Source organism: Sinohyriopsis cumingii, chromosome 16, assembly GCF_028554795.1.
Source record: "Sinohyriopsis cumingii isolate HCF-2022 chromosome 16, ASM2855479v2, whole genome shotgun sequence".
NCBI lineage: Eukaryota > Metazoa > Mollusca > Bivalvia > Unionida > Unionidae > Sinohyriopsis > Sinohyriopsis cumingii.
Window position 1 is genome coordinate 73,401,484 of NC_142976.1, and position 17,536 is coordinate 73,419,019.

The 17,536-nt window shown below is 35.8% G+C and overlaps 1 protein-coding gene across 1 annotated transcript in view; it reads right to left on the reverse strand.

The window, feature by feature from the left end:
* LOC149780780 (uncharacterized) overlaps positions 1 to 17,536 on the reverse strand; it is a 46,772-nt gene that overhangs the window by 14,944 nt on the left and 14,292 nt on the right. The window contains exons 3-6 of the mRNA XM_089937857.1: positions 17,088 to 17,275; positions 11,079 to 11,222; positions 7,712 to 7,964; positions 953 to 1,230 (exon numbers count right to left, since the gene is read on the reverse strand). Of these exons, the coding sequence (XP_089793983.1) occupies positions 953 to 1,230; positions 7,712 to 7,964; positions 11,079 to 11,222; positions 17,088 to 17,275 (863 nt within the window). The remainder of the gene's footprint in view (positions 1 to 952; positions 1,231 to 7,711; positions 7,965 to 11,078; positions 11,223 to 17,087; positions 17,276 to 17,536) is intronic.

Sequence of the window (17,536 nt, forward strand, 5' to 3'; positions counted from 1 at the left end):
ATTTATAAAAAAAAAAGGATTCAAACTAAAACCAGAAAAGTTCAGTTCCATCTCTAAAGAAAACATTGCTTTAGCATTAGTATCTGTATTTTTATTATTATGAACTGAGTAGGATAGCTTGTACTGTAGAAACAAACTGGTTCTGCCTGAAGTGTGGAGAAACATCTATGTAGAAAGCAACCTCATTATTTGTACCTCTATTGTTTTCACCAAAAATAGAATACAAAAGTGAAGCACACTATCTGGTATATTGAACCTGTACATCTGTCAGTGACATTGTTGTGTAGACTTTTTCACCAAATGACCAATGCAGAAGTATCTCATAGTACTTACTAGCACAGCAATTTTAATAAAAATCCTAGTCTTTCAATCATCAATAATTCACATTGAAAAATGTATTTTCTTATCCTAAAAGAGTTCATGAAAATCAGAAGTCAATTTTTAATTTATGACTCCCTGAATTTGTGTATATTATATAATAGCAATTACCTATATAATGATGCTGTTCCAACCAGCATTTAGAATGGTTGTTTTTTGTTGTTTTAGGGTTTAACGCCATTTTTCAGCACACGATAGGCTATACATAGCGGCCAGTATTAATGGTGGAGGAAGAACCCAGGAAAACCCTGGAAACAACCACCGACTCACGAGAAGCTACTGGCAAGCTTTCTCACATACCCACATCGGCTGAATCCGAGACTCGAACCCACGCAGACAGAGGTGAGATGGCAGTGATCCGTAACGTTGAGCGCTTTAGGCCACTCGGTCACACAGGGCCCCTTGTTTAGAATGGTAGCAACGCTCAGCATGCCACCATTAGCAGTAGTATGTAAACACTGTATTGACAGGTGGGGTGAGTCACAAATTCATCAATTGTACATTACCTCATGCCCTGAATAATTTTTTAAAAATTGGATTAGACACAAAGGCTTCTCCACAAAAAATAAAGTACCTTATGCGTGGACATGTGTTTTTTAACGTTGGACTTCTGAGCAAAGGCTCGTCCACAGACAATACATTGGAATGGTCTTTCTCCAGTGTGAGAACGAATGTGCTGCTGCAGGTCAAAGTTCTTTGAAAAGGCTTTGTCACAGTACTGACAGCGAAGCTTCTTTCTCCCCAATGTATCATCAATCTGGGTCATGCCAGCAGTTCTGCTTCTACGCTGCTTCAGAGTTCCATTTTCTCCATCCAGAACGCTAATCAAGTTGGCCTGAGCTGTTTTACGACCTTCAATTTGAAAAATGAAATACTATAAATAAAATACAATGTATAAAGTTTATATCTTCTAATCTGATTACGAGATTTTAACTTTTGCAATCACTGAAATAAAAAAGGATTAGAATCAAAGAAAATTTTTATCACAAATTTTATCTCAGAATACTCTTTAATTACTTATTCCAGCCATCCCAGAAAGACAACAATATATATATATATATATATATATATATATATATATATATATACATACACACACACACACATATACATAAATACAACACAGACTGATATTTGGTTGAGTTGATTTCTCTCTCCTACAAGATGGCACTGTTGGCAAAATAGTGATAAAAAGAAAGTTCAAAATGTATTATGTTCAAAATAATTAATTTGGCATATTTTCATGTCAGATAATTAAACTACTAATGAAGCACTTATAAAGTTCATAATAACATTACAACTTTTTATTTTGCTTCCCCAATAGTTGTTTTATAAAATATTATATAAAATAGCAACCTCAAAATTAGGTTACAGTTAATCTGCAAGTGTTTTTATAGTAGGTCATTGGTTCCCAACCACCAGGTCATGACCAAACTCAGGGTCATGAAGACATTCTGGAGGGTTGCCAATGTTTTTTTGAAGATGCTAAAACTTTTCAATATGTGGAATCAGGGTCTTGAGGCTCCAAAAAAACTATCTGTAAGAGTTGCAACCAAAGAAGGTTGGGAACCACTGTAGTAGGTGTTCTTTCAATTACATAGGAAGAACAAATTGCATAAACTGATTAATTTTATCAGCATTGCACATGGATATTTCCACTGTGTCATTAACTGAAACTCTGACTGAGCTACAAAGATATAGTTCTTCAACCACCATTTTTCAAGGAACCATATGTGAATTTTCAGTAGGAATTCCACTGATCGCATTGTAATTTCTGGCAGTTATGATTATAAAAATTAACTACGGAGTATACAGACATTTGTTTTCCTAAATATCCATCTTCCTCTTTGAACAAAATTTTTTTCCTTATAGATGACCATTGACTTTTATTATGCAATATAACGAAACACCAAGGAAATGGGGTAGGGGGAGGATGGTGTGAAATCAAGTCAGGGCAAAGTCAGCTTCACATTTTGGGCACATTCTGGTGAAATGAATGACTATTTCACCTGAATGGCTAGCTAGCATGGACCCTGTTCTCTAACAAAAGTATCTATAGGAATTAATTCTTCCAAGTCACTATTATAATTACCTTCCCATGCTTTAGCTTAAAGGTGCTGGAAAACATGGAGCAGTAGCCTTTAATCATAATTAGTTCCAATTTCTTCTCCTTAAAGAGCCAGAAAAAAGACTGGCCAGTTGCAGAATCAAAACCCTCCAAAAAAAATGATGTCATTGTCCCTGCACAGCATGTAAACCTTGCCTTCATATGCAAAGTGGATAGTCACTTAACATGCAAGATCCTCTCCATAACTAAAGCATCCAAACTCCTTTCCATGCAGGTCTTCCCTGTAGTCTTTGTTTCCTCTGACCCTTGTCCCCCCATTTTTAATATCTGGACGTTTATGTTGGGGTGATGTCCATTCCCTATTGAAAAGGTGGAATTTGCAGACACCATTTGTTGTCGGCATGGGGTAGCCGCTTACTAGCCGGCCCAGCAAACTTGAACGACCTTTCATCAAGATATATCTGCATGAAATTGATAGGAATATGATTTATTTTCTCAAAAATCATGAGCATAGCATTTGTCATGTCTTTTATCTGCTGAAAGACGAAACGAAAGTACGTCTTTGCTGAAATCTGACCTGGATCTGGCCATTTGCATTCCAAGTCACATAACTACACAAATCTTGCAACCTGCATGTCAGTGACATCAGAGGTCATATAGTCAAGTGATACAGATAATAAACACATTTCCAAAGTTGTTGTACATAGAATTTTGACATATTATATACGTCACTTATTGTGTGTAAATAAATATAATGCATACTTAATTCTCAACATATTTATTCTGAGAACAACCAGAAAACTATTGGTATCGCAGCAGGGCAGAGAAAAGCATTTTAAAGAAGTACAGACCACGTGTCAGCAATGTTTTTGTTGGTGTCACGTGACTACCACATTGACATGTGCTCTCTGCATAGTGAATCTGGTTTTCTTCAAATTGCTGCAACATTTACAGATTTTTGGTCATTGTTTTCACATTAAATATTTTGAGAAGTGTTTGTTTTTTCATTTTTATATAAAAATTACATGACTTTCATTTATATGTTCAATTCGTTTTCATACAGCAACACTAGAAATGGTTTATTCTTGATATCATGTGACTGTATGACCTCTGATGTCATTGACATGTAGGTTGCAAGAGTTGTGTAGTCACACGAGTAGGAATGCAAATGGCCAGATCCAGGTAAAATCTCAGCAACAATGTACTTTCGTCTCGTCTGTCAGTGGATTAAAGACATAACACATGCTATGATTGCAATTTCTGAGAAAATAAATCATATTCTTATCAATTTCATGCAAGTATATCTCAATGAAAGTCGCTCAAGTTTGTTGGGCCGGCTAGTAAGGTGGCGCTATACAGTTTCGCATTTTTCATAGGGTTAGGAATTTAAAGAAAAAGAATGTCCCCGGCTTTCCTCACTGGTTATACTGGCTATTTAAAAAAGACCTTGTATATCTTAGGTATAATGCAAAGAACCTTTAATTCCCTTTATTTTGGTGTATGATTGATGGGTGTACTATGGGTTATAGAGTATGCAGCTTGGCCTTACTTCAAATGTGCACCTTTCAAAAAAGTGCTAGCTCTACTTGGTCATTTTCACTTCCTGAACTTCAGAGGTAAATTGTATAAAAAAGAGCCGATAACTTTTTTTACATTTTATATATTTGGTAATTCATTCATTGCACTTTCAGAAGCTGGTATTGTCTAGTCTGGCAAAATTCATTTTCCCTATTTTAATAGCTGCTATGTATAGTGTACTTTAGACTAATTCAGACTGATTTTTTAACACAAGGGAGCAGTCATTTTAGTTAGCAGTGTGCTTAAATCATGTAAAATTTCCAAAAGTACAATATCCAAAAGAAATATCATCCACATTACATTAATGTAGCATAGAGGTAGGCAAACATTCTCTCCACTGTGCATGTTTTAAATGTGAACTACTTCACCTTACATACGTCACTCTCTCAAAGGTACATATTATCTGGTGAGCGCCACCATAAAGAAGATGTAGGTATTATTTTTTTATGATTTAATTATGTTTATATGGCTGAAACATTTAAGTCGCAAGCATCAAAACAATCCTTATGAATAATTCTCCTGCCTTTTTCCCCACAGAACAGTATTTATGAGTGTCAGAGTCTCTAACAAGTCCAGCCTACCCCCCCCCAATGATAAAAGTGAGCTATTTTAAGAATGCACATTACATTTTGTAAACATAGCAACCAATGTTATGCTGAATGACAGGAACATGAAACTAGCCATAATTATTTCTGAGATATCAACAATGAATTTTACAATTAGAAAAGGGAGGTAACTCATCAGCTTCATAAAGGTCAAAGGTCAAAGTAAAATATTTGCCTATTGTTTAATATGGAAGAAGCGAATTCACTTTCTCTTCATTTATTTTTTTATTTCATTGCAAATAAATGAAAAGAAACATTTTCACCATATATTTCTGTCACTTATTGCAACAGTTTTAAATTTAAGTTGACTCTATTCCTATATTCTAAGTCTTCTAATTTCCCCATAATTAAGGTCACTACTCACACAAACATACCTCATGGCAAATTATGTAAGCAAGAGAAAAATGATCATAATTAGCTTATTTTCATGCTTAAATGCAATATGAATGTACCATTTTATTCAGAACATCATACATAATTATATGAAAATAAAAAAAAATAATTGCAAACATTTTTTTATTTTCTTTAAGGTGGCGCTATACAGTTTCGCATTTTTCATAGGGTTAGGAATTTAAAGAAAAAGAATGTCCCCGGCTTTCCTCACTGGTTATACTGGCTATTTAAAAAAGACCTTGTATATCTTAGGTATAATGCAAAGAACCTTTAATTCCCTTTATTTTGGTGTATGATTGATGGGTGTACTATGGGTTATAGAGTATGCAGCTTGGCCTTACTTCAAATGTGCACCTTTCAAAAAAGTGCTAGCTCTACTTGGTCATTTTCACTTCCTGAACTTCAGAGGTAAATTGTATAAAAAAGAGCCGATAACTTTTTTTACATTTTATATATTTGGTAATTCATTCATTGCACTTTCAGAAGCTGGTATTGTCTAGTCTGGCAAAATTCATTTTCCCTATTTTAATAGCTGCTATGTATAGTGTACTTTAGACTAATTCAGACTGATTTTTTAACACAAGGGAGCAGTCATTTTAGTTAGCAGTGTGCTTAAATCATGTAAAATTTCCAAAAGTACAATATCCAAAAGAAATATCATCCACATTACATTAATGTAGCATAGAGGTATGCAAACATTCTCTCCACTGTGCATGTTTTAAATGCGAACTACTTCACCTTACATACGTCACTCTCTCAAAGGTACATATTATCTGGTGAGCGCCACCTAAGTGGCTACCCCATGCCGACACCAAATGGTATTGGCAAATTCCAACTTTCCAATAGGGAATGGACTCTGACCCTACACCCCAACATAAATGTCCAAATATCAAAAATGGGGTGGCAAGGGTCAGAGGAAACTCAGATTAGGCTTTCCTGATAAAAGCCAGGAGTCAAATACCTGCAATTTCTGGATCTTCCAGGAATGTTTATCACTAGATTATGTATATCACTGACCAAATAGCTGTCCCATCTAAGAGGGGTGATCAGAATCACCATGTAGTCTGATATCTCATGTTAACAACCCTCTCCTCTGGCCCCAAGTTACTGCTCACTGTGGTGAAGCACAGCAACCATGCATGCTGGCATCTGTGTAAAAAAACTATAACTTCTGGCTAGTGATTCTCCACAGGGATTCCTGCCCACCTGATACAGGAAGTGTTTTATCTCAGTTATGGTCATATAGACCAAGAAAGCAATCTGAAGCGGGCGTATATACATAGCCAGCTTGATTAAGTTGAGAAACTGTTCTATAAAGTTGTTATGTACAATTTTCACATCACATAAGTACTGTTTCTTTTATATCTGTGCTCCAAAATAAGACCTGTAAGTAAAATAAACTCAGACAACCTTTCACTTTCTTGAATCCTTATCTGTTCCATTTTGCTGTATTAGGGTTTTAAGTCCCTCAATGAACCAGTTGAGCAGTCAGCCATTTTGGGGTTCGCTAGGTAGCCAGCATTTTAAACATGCATTTGTAAATCTTCCATAATGAATGCAGTTTAAAACTACAACAGAATGCTTGTTCCAGGTCCAATGTGCCAATCAAATTTAGCTTAACAACTATTTATGTTAAGCCAAAGTAGCCAGTTGTGTAGACAGTTGCCTGTTGGAACAACGACACATGTCACTGCAAGGGCTATGAGGCCTCTGCCAGCAGCACACCGACTTTTGTTTATAAAATCTGTATACTGCACAAAGTACATCATTATATGCACTCCTTTAAACTAATCTGCAGGAGTTCTTGCACATGACCACTCACCAAGTGTGAAATTCATACAAATTATGCACAATATGCGTGCCATGGCAGCATCTCTGTCATTCATAATGTGGCATAAAAATGGCATAATCTTGGTATCTAAAAACATGTTTCCCCAGAGTAAAACAAAATTAATCATTCAAGTAATCATTAACACATAGCCTATTACAAACTTAATTAGCCATCCAAACGAATTTGTTGTGATTCACACACAGCTGAAGGCAGATGGTTGGAGCTTGACTATTCAGCAATTGCTGACATCTGACGAGAGAATAAATGTCAAAGTTGTGACTTTCCCCTGTCGAAGTTTGTCATGACATGAAGAATTAACTAGATTTAAGATCAATTTCCACAATTTAAATAACAGATGAATACTACAGCTTAAAACATATCTTCACATTTTACCTAACACTGACCAGAAATATACAAGAAAAGGTCAAACTAAATGCATTTCAGCATGGAAGGAGTAACTTAATTTAACCTAGATTCTTTAAGATACAAATTTCAAACTTTCCGGTTTGGTGTGGTTTGATTTGGTGCTTTATGGCACTGCAATGCACAAAGGTACATTCTCTTCAATAAAATATATACAGATGTACAAGAGACGATAAAACAAGTACTGGAATATTCTGCTCGGTTTCTAATAACTGGTTACTTTATGTTGGTGTAATTAAAGCTAAGGATGCTGAAAATAAAGAATATTAGACAGCAATGTCTGAAATGAATTTTATGCATGATGTCCTGTTGTAATTAAAAATTGGAGATGACACCTCTATGCAAGTATTAACATGACTTATAACATGTATACATTTGTCCAAAAGCAAGGTAGATTGTAACTAATGATAAAACCACACTCCTATAAAATCATACCTGCTTTTGTGGGACTGGGTTTAATCACTGTTTGTGGTTTCTCTGGCAATGTTGCTATGGTGATTTGCTGCGCATGTTGTTGTAGGAGGGGCTGGAGATTGTTGACAGTACTGGTGAAGGCCGAGCCATTGGAAGCCAGAGTGGCTGTACTCTGGATGGGACTCAGAATTGTAACATTGTTACTGACCCTTGGTGCTAGATGAGTCACTTGAGATAGGAAGGGTCCAGTAGCCTGAACTGTAGGGTTACCAGTCTATGAATTTAAAAAGAAAAAGACTTAACACTAAGGGTAACCAGTCTATTCATTTAAAAAAAAGTAATTCTAACACTTCATAAATTGCTAAATGGCTTACATGAGAATATCAAATCCAGAATGTTTCTAATTAAAATAAATGCCAATAAATCAGTGTTGTTCATGTAAAATTGTAAAATCCTGAAGTTAGACTGGAGGCCTGGAAAATTAAAGTTTCAATCTTCCAATTGTCCAAAAAGTCTGAAAAAAATTAAAACCACTTTCAGCTTAAAAAAATTAGGATTGAAACATTTGATTAAACAAAACCACAGGAAGGTGGTCCAAGGGGCAAAGTCCCGATCTGAAATTGAATTTTGGGCCTTTTCAACTAAATAAATGGTCTTTTCCAAATAGTTTTTAGTTCTCTTTTTCTCCCATAAATAACAACAAATTGGCACAAAAATCTTGAGCTGTTTTTAAATGTAATACTTAAAACCAGTCTAGAAATAGGTTCAAAACAAAACAAAACAATAGGGAATATACAGGTTTGGGAGGCCATAATTCTTTGATAATGCAAAGTAAAACTTTTGTAAAATTATATTTTCATAGTTGATCCTATCATTAATTGAAATGAGATGAGGTAATCATTCGACTCATATTTTTACTAGCCTGGTCCAGTAACTCCAATAGTGACAGTTGCCGTGTATTCCTGGATGCACATGTAGTTATAAATGATGCCCAAGTGGACCTGATATTGTTCACCTGGACAGTTGACATACATCAGCTTGTGAATGCAAATTTTCGCACATACTGCAACATTCAAGGAGACAGAAAGGTTTGGACTTAGTTTCTATAATGTCTTCTAATGTTGGCATGAATTATCTTATTTCCTAGAGTATACACATCAGATCACAGTCTCAACATAAAAGGACAAGTAATTTATATGACCAGCATTGTTACCAGGATCTCTCACAACACCTGAGGACTTGGTCAAAATTAACACTATGATTTAATTTATCCTGGTGGCTATCAATTTTTATGACTCTGTAAAATATAAAAGTACATTTTCATGGTTGTTATTGTTGTTGAGGATTAAATGCCATTTTTCAGCCCAAGATAGGCTATACATGGCGGCCAGCATAAATGGTGGAAGAACCAGGGAAAACCCCAGAAAGAACCACCGACCCACGAGAAGCTACTGGCAAGCTTTCTCATGTACCCACAATGGCCAAGCTGCATGCACTCAGGAAACTAAGCAATTTTGCAGGCATTCTAGTGCTTGTGGGGCTGAATGGCTAAATTGGTGACAGTGCATGACACACACCTCTGGGATGTGGGTTTGATCCTCACCAGCTCAGTGCCTCCAAATTCTTACATCACTACATTCACTCCACCCCCTTGGTGCCTTTTCCTAGAATACCCTTAGGGCAAATTAGAGATCATAAGCATTTTAGTGAAAACCCCATATCAAGACAATCACCCATTCCGGAGGAGTAGCGACAAAAAGATTTTCAAGATGACCATATTGCAGCAGCCATAACAGATGCCAGATCAGCACCATTTTTATTTAGGACCAACTCAAACTCCAGGCTGAAAATGCCATCCATTCAGGAGGAGTAGTCATAACCAAAAGTTCAAACTGATTAATTGGGCACTATATTCACTTAGGTCCAACTTGGCACCATCTTCACTAAGGCCAACTTGAAATCAGAAGATGTCTTTAAGCAAAAACCATGTCAATATAACCATCCATTCAGACAGAGCAGCATTAACATGATTTTCAAATTGGATATTACATATTCAAAATCAGTAACATTTTCACTTCAGACAAACCATACATCATAAAAAGTCTTTCCGTGAAAACAAGACGATGAAATGAGTATCTGTTCAGGATTAGTAGTCATATGATTTTCAAGATGGCTGCCATGGTAGCCATGCTGACAGTCCAAGGGTCATCATTTTCGTTCAGGACCAACTACCTTTCGGATTAAAAATCATTTCAGTTTTGTGGCAACCCACCAAAAGGTTTACGAGTAGTGACAACAAATGGACAGATGGTCATGGAGACAAGGGTAACACTAAATCCGGACACAACTGTCATGGTGGTGCATAAAAATACATAAATTTTCTGTTTTAAAAATCCACTATCAAACAAAGTCAAATTTCAGTTAATATAACTTGTCATCTATGAAAATTATCTTTCTGCATCTACACTGCTGTGAGGAAATGCCAAGCACACAATGGTCACAGTAGTTAACACTTCAAATCTTGGCACCCATTTTGGTATATAGAACTATTTCAACATTTTGTCTTCAAAAAGGAATCACACTTCCATGCTGCTCCTAACTTTATCATTTCAACTATTAAAATAATTATTGCTTTGCTTTGTCATGATTATATAATGAAGTAAAATCCAACTTCAAATAAACTTTGCTGCTGATCACGATTCAGCTAACAACATTCTCAAGGAAGGAACTGAAGTGTAATAGCTTTTGTTCATCAGCATGCATCTGTGAATTGGATTAGTCCACTATGAGTACTTTACCAATGCAAATTAGCCAAATGGACTCTTCCACAGCGATGTTCAAAGGACTAGCAACACAAAATCACCCTAACTGTTGTCAGTCAAGTAATATGTGGTATGGCTTATGTTTAGCCCTTACTACCTTTATCTTTTAACAGTTATCTATTACAATTAACTGTGTAAATTGCCCAGGTTTGATAGTATTATTAAGCAATAAGCTATATGAACCATGATTGTTTACTGTTTATACAGGCAACATGTTATGGGATTATTTCAATGTCACAAGAACTTATTATATTATTAATCTGAAATCGTGTTTTGTAAATAAAAAAGTGCTGGTGAATTTTTTTAGCTAAACATTGTGCTTTTCATGTGAAACTGTAATATTACATCATTAAAATAGAAATAGGCTTTCAGACTGGTATACAATTCATTTTGCAGGCACAGACTAAAGTAGATTCTAAATGGTGCATCTGCAAGTGGAATATACTGAGGCATTTGAAGAAAATCCAAAACATGGAAAACAGATGCAAAAATTGAAAATCCCAAGTGTGATTTCCACAAAGCATGAAATTTTCACATCACTCTAAATGTGTTCATCAGCGACTAACCAGTTGAAATGTGGAGGTATGAAGGAGGGCAGACTGGTCAACACCACCAAAGGTCAACATCTGCTCATCGGTCAGCACCATGTTGGATGTCAGCTGGGTCAAGGAGGGTTGAGCCAGTCCGGTACTGAAACTCTGAAGAGTTTGCTGTGGAAGAAAGAAAGAGAAATATTAAATTGTTTAAAAAGTTTACATGTATTAAAACTAGCAATAATTCATGGCTATTTCTAGCATAAATGACAAGAGTTTTTGAGTTCCAGAGTTTCAGCTGCCTTTTGTTTGTATGAGTGTATGTGCCTGTAATTATGATTTATAAATATTCTTGAAGAAGCATTTTCTTTACTACAAAAATTGCTTTCTTCTGCATATAGGTCAGGTGATCATATGTTAGGAGAATATGTAAGAGGTAGAGGGAGTTTACCCCAGAGCTGGCCCTGGCTTTATGTCCTGATGCAGAGGTTCCCAACCTTTTTGAATATGTGGACCACTTCTTAACTTCAAACAATTTCACGGACCCCCACATGCTAATAATTGTACTTTTAGGCTCCATTAATTCCTGTACATGACAATAACAAAAAAACTACTGTGAACTTAGTAACTGTTGTAAATGAATTAACATTTTATTCATGATACCAACAAATATAGTAGTATATGTGTGAGACACTTAGTCGATCTATTTGTGGACCCCTTTGAACAACCCTGTGGTACCCACCCCCAGTCCATGCCCAGTGGTTGGGACCACTGTCCTAATGAATATAAAGTAACTTTTAATCTTGCCAAGATATGGGCTATGATATGCATATTGTGAATGAATGGATATGGTTCAGAGAAGAAAACTGAGCTCCTGCAATTAGAATGGAAGTGGCATAACCTACTTCAAGCCAGGAAGGTAACCTGTTGTTCTACTGACAAGCCAGGATGGTGACCTGTTGTTCTACTGACAAGCCAGGATGGTGACCTGTTGTTCTACTGACAAGCCAGGATGGTGACCTGTTGTTCTACTGACAAGCCAGGATGGTGACCTGTTGTTCTACTGACAGGCCAGGATGGTGACCTGTCGTTCTACTGACAAACCAGGATGGTGACCTGTTGTTCTACTGACAAGCCAGGATGGTGACCTGTTGTTCTACTGACAGGCCAGGACGGTGACCTGTTGTTCTACTGATATAGGTCATAACATGTCAAAATGAGTACTTAGGGGTGAAAGGTCTCTGAGATAAAAGCTGGAATAACTAGACTAAGATCTCTACCCCATGAGTAAGAAAAACAAGTTCCTTTGGACTGAAAAATGTTAGGAAGCTTTTGACAAGATAAAGCCATACTTAAAAGTGCACCAGTTCTTACAGCTCCAAATTTCAGCCAATCATTTAAACTGTCTGTTGAAGCAAGTGATGCTGGCGTTGGAGCAGTTTTGATTCAAGAAGACAAAAATGGTATTGATCATCCAGTGTGCTATTTTTCTAGGAAATTAAATAAGCACCAAAGACATTATTCAACAATTGAAAAGGAATGTTTGGCTTTAATACTGGTATTACAATATTTTGAAGTTTACATTAGGTCAGCTCCTTCTTCAATTAATGTGTTTAGTGATCACAACCCCCTTACTTTCATCGGCAAGATGAAAAATAAAAATCAAAGACTACTAAGGTTGAGTTTGTTGTTACTGCAATATGATATTGACATCTTGGCACATCAAGGGGAAGGATAATTTAATAGCAGATGCACTTTACCATGTATAACAACTTATTATTTCATGTACACTTTATATAATTTATAAGAGTTCTTTGTAACCTCTTGTATAATTAATCTATGGTAAAAAGAAAGCTGTATCATATAAATCTTTCTTTTTCTTTATGGGGGGAAGTGTTACATATATTTGATTTAATTTATATTTGATTTAATTTAATTGTTAGTAAGTTTTAAAATCTTTTTATTTTAATTACATGTCAAAGTAATGTAATTTTGTTTACTAGGAATTTGATATTTTCCAGAAAATTCAGTTGGACCTGAATCTTTTCATAAATACCTAATAACAGAAACACTGTTTCGAATTTTGACTTAGTTCCTGACCTTGATTCAAAAATCACTGAGACAAGTAAACAACTTTTTAGTTTTATTTTATTCTCTGAGTAAAATGATTGGTTTTTATCAAGGTCATACTGGGAGTACATGATTTTATACGTAAACAGCTTCTATTTCGCAATTCTGGGTTTTCCAAAATTGCACAGTATTCAGGTTTTATACCGATGGCTATAGAGAAAAATTAATTAGCTGGGTTTCTAAACACTGGGACGTAAAGATGTTCATTTTGTTGTGACAGTTTGGAGTTAAAAATTTTATTCAAATTATTTGAATTATAAAGGATAATTCTTTTCCCTGAAAATATTGAGTTCTCATACAGATTTCATGGAGAAAGGCATTTATTTAAATTTTATTTGGAATTCAAACACCAGACTATTATTTTCTGTGGTTCTGAAGGACTGTAAACATCAGCACTATACTGACTACAGTATATGTCTTCGCCTTCCATTTTGGATTTTTTGTCAGACTTGAATTTGAATTCATTAGAACATTTCATTACCAGTTCTTCTAAAATTTAATTAGTGAATTACTCTGGGATTATTTTTGGATTTGATTCTTAAAACTGTAAGTTCTTATTTTTTAAATTTTATATAGTGTTTTCCCAGGGATATAAATTATTTGTTAAATTTGTCAAAGCTTGTTGTTTTCACTCTTTCTTTTGTTACTGTTTATTCAAGCCCAAACAAGTAACACAAGAATACCTTCAAACCACATTACACATACACTGTAGATAGAAGTCGAAAACCACACTGTACAGTCTAGAAACATACGTGTGTTTTCATTGGCTCTAGACTTCTTACCTTTGGACATTTCGTTGGCTTTGTCAAACTCTTGAAAGACAAGAATGAAAAATATTGGAAATTAACAATCCAAATAGTATTCACATAGACAAGTAACACTTGCTACTTAAACAAGCAAAACATACAAGCAGTGTGAATAAACAACTAACAATAAGCACCAATGATACTGTTGGATCACAAGGTCAAAGTCCACAACTGAGAGAAAAGTCATCAATTTATTTATCAAAATTCAAAACTAATTTAGGGGCCCCGAGTGGCTGAGTGGTCTAAAGCAGTCTCCGTCACGGATCACTGCCATCTCACCTCTGTCTGCGTGGGTTCGAGTCTCGGGCTTGGCCAATGTGGATATGTGAGAAAGCTTGCCGGTAGCTTCTCGTGGGTCGGTGGTTCTTTCCGGGGTTTTCCCAGGTTCTTCCTCCACCATTAATACTGGCTGCCATGTATAGCCTATCTTGTGCTGAAAAATGGCGTTAAACCCTACAACAACAAAATTAATTTAGTAAAATAACTTTATGCAAAAGACTATACAGTCCTTGTAGTTGGACAGGTCCTGAGTGAAACCATAGACTGCTATATATCCAGTTGATAGGTTGCCACCTAGTGGTGTTAAGGGTTTGTGGTAATGGACAAGACAATTTTCATCTTGCTGGATTTGCACAGTTGCTGAGTTCGTTTCCTAATGCCAATGTTACTATGGAATATATGTGACAGAGAAACCCCCATATTTGACCTTTCTGATCAACAGATGCAGGAATTCCAAAAAAGGCCACTGACAGGGCAGGAGAAGTAGAGATGTTGCCTGGATTTTATCTAAAGTAGTGAGCTCCCACCTTGTCATAAAAATAGGGAGAGAACAGAACAAAAAGGAAGGGGAGGAGGAAACGGCCATAGTATAATGTTTACCTAACACTTCAATATGCATCTCTCTTTTTTCCTGTCCCACACTGTATGAGACCTATTGAAATCAAAAATCTTTATAAGATGTTGCCTCGTTGTATAAGCATTAACATTAATTGTTTCTGAGCTTAATATGTTCTTTACCTGTATATGTGCTGAGAACACCTTTTATAATCTGCTGTCTGAAGGAGCAAATATATACAAAGTAGAACCTGTCTTGTAAGACCACCCCTTTTGCCAAAACAATATGGTCTGTCAAGACAGGTGGTCACTCAATAACAGGTCATAATGCTATATAATGAATAAATTTGTGCACTGAGAATGTGGTCTCCCAAGACAGGTGGTCTCACACAGCAGTGGTCTCTCAAGACAGGTTTTACTGTATATAGCTAGTTTAGCCAGCTGGAACAAGTTTAGAAATTGTTCTTTATAGTTCTTATGTACAATTTTCCACAGCTCACAGGAACTGTCTTTTGGATACCTCTCCTCCAAAAATAAGATTTTACACTAACATAAGCTCTGCCAGTGTTCATGAATCAGTGCATTACTGAATACTATGCCAGTGTTCATGAATCAGTGCATTACTGACTACTATGCCAGTGTTCATGAATCAGTGCATTACTGACTACTATGCCAGTGTTCATGAATCAGTGCATTACTGAATACTATGCCAGTGTTCATGAATCAGTGCATTACTGAATACTATGCCAGTGTTCATGAATCAGTGCATTACTGAATACTATGCCAGTGTTCATGAATCAGTGCATTACTGAATACTATGCCAGTGTTCATGAATCAGTGCATTACTGAATACTATACCAGTTTTACTATCTGTTTCATAATGATTTATTAGAGTTTGAAGTCAGTTAATGCCATATTCTGCTTGTTGAGACAAAGGTATTTTGATCAAATAAATATTTTTACTACTTAATTTCATATTCAGTTTCTTTTTTAATAAATTTATCTTAACCCTCATATGGCTGTATGGTTCGTAAGATCTTGCAGAGCTTTCAGAAGAGAAATAAAAAGTACACTCAACTTTAAAATGCCTTAATTTTAACTTTTTATTCTGCCTTTACTACATTTAATTTTGAAATACCACTGAAATGGGGGTTGGGCAGCATGCTGTCATGTACATCAGAATCATATTTAACATTGTTTTCAGGTTTTCAGGTTCAAAATCATTCACTGGTATCTCCATTAACACTTTCCCAGCTCCAATTACCTGATAAACTTCATAACTTTAAAATTAAATTGCCTTCATCACAGAAGTACTTGCCAAATGAATTCATCATCCAAATATTAACCACACTGGGAATCAGCCATTTTGTTTTTTCTATGTAGCCCATATTTTAAACATGCATGTGTATGATTTCCTTGATTCAATGTTCATACTATGACAGAATGTGTTCCAGGGCCCAATGTACCAATCAAACTGAGTTTAACAAATCATTAATGTCAGGCCGAAGAACAAATATGTTTAAGCAGCTATCAAAAAAGACATGTCGAGACAAGTGCTACAATAACTCTGCTTGCATGACTTACGAACAGAAAGCACTTTAAGGGTGAACAGTGGAATAAAAATTGCTACACAGAGTCAATTTCATATGCACAACTTTAAAATAATTTGCAGGAGTCCTCATATATTACTCAGCATTAGAAATGAAATTAAATGTTAAAATTTCAGGGGTATTGTTTATGTTTTTCAAAGGTTTTAATTTTTTTAAAGGTTTAATTAACAAAGAAGCTACACGATTATCTCCACTTGAGTATAACATTTATTAAAAATTTGATAAAGTACGCTTTGAGTTTGTTTCTAAATAAAAGGAAAATAAAGTGAAAATTAATAAGAAATAACAAAACAAATACATGAATGTAGTAAGAAATTTGTATGCCTTATCGAATGCTAGGATAGCCTAATAAAGAACTGTCTGCTTGTATGAATCCGTACACATTTTTCACTATTCACACAATCGCACACACTGGCAGCATCTGAAGAATGTGTGCAGAAGCCACAATATCATGGAAGGCTTGTTTGCATGTTCAGACTCAGAGTGGGACAATAAACAAGCCGCCTCCTGCAAAGGTAATGATGACTGAGCAGGCAAAGCAAGTGAACAGGAATAATGAATGATGCTAAATCTGCCCAGGGTGATGCAATGTGAGAGAGAAGGAACACAAATTACAAGAAGTGGGGACTTTCTGGTTGCTAATTTTCAGCAAACCTTTATACCTGTGCTATTGGCTGACGATGAATGGCATGTGGTATAGATGCAGTGAAGGCACTTCCCGCAGTGCTCTGCTGCAAGGTTGTCCTGGGCATCAGTGGTATGCATCGGCTCTGTTTGTGATCCACAAATGCTCCAAGGGATGTAAACTGCTTTTTGCACTTCCCACACTGGAAAACATCATCATCTTCCACTGTAACAAAGACATGGATCAATAACATCAAAAATTAGCAACATCTACAGATCTTGGATCCATGCAAACCCTGAATCAGACGACTCAAATAAAGTCATCCTACCTTGAAAATGAGTAGCCATAGGTTTCCTCTCAAAAGCATGCCATCCTCTGAAAATAAGACAACTCATACATACTGAATTCACATCTTGCATGCACGTGTTTGCACACTGAGATTGATGACTTTGTATCTGAGACAAAGAATTTTCAACTCTATCGGAA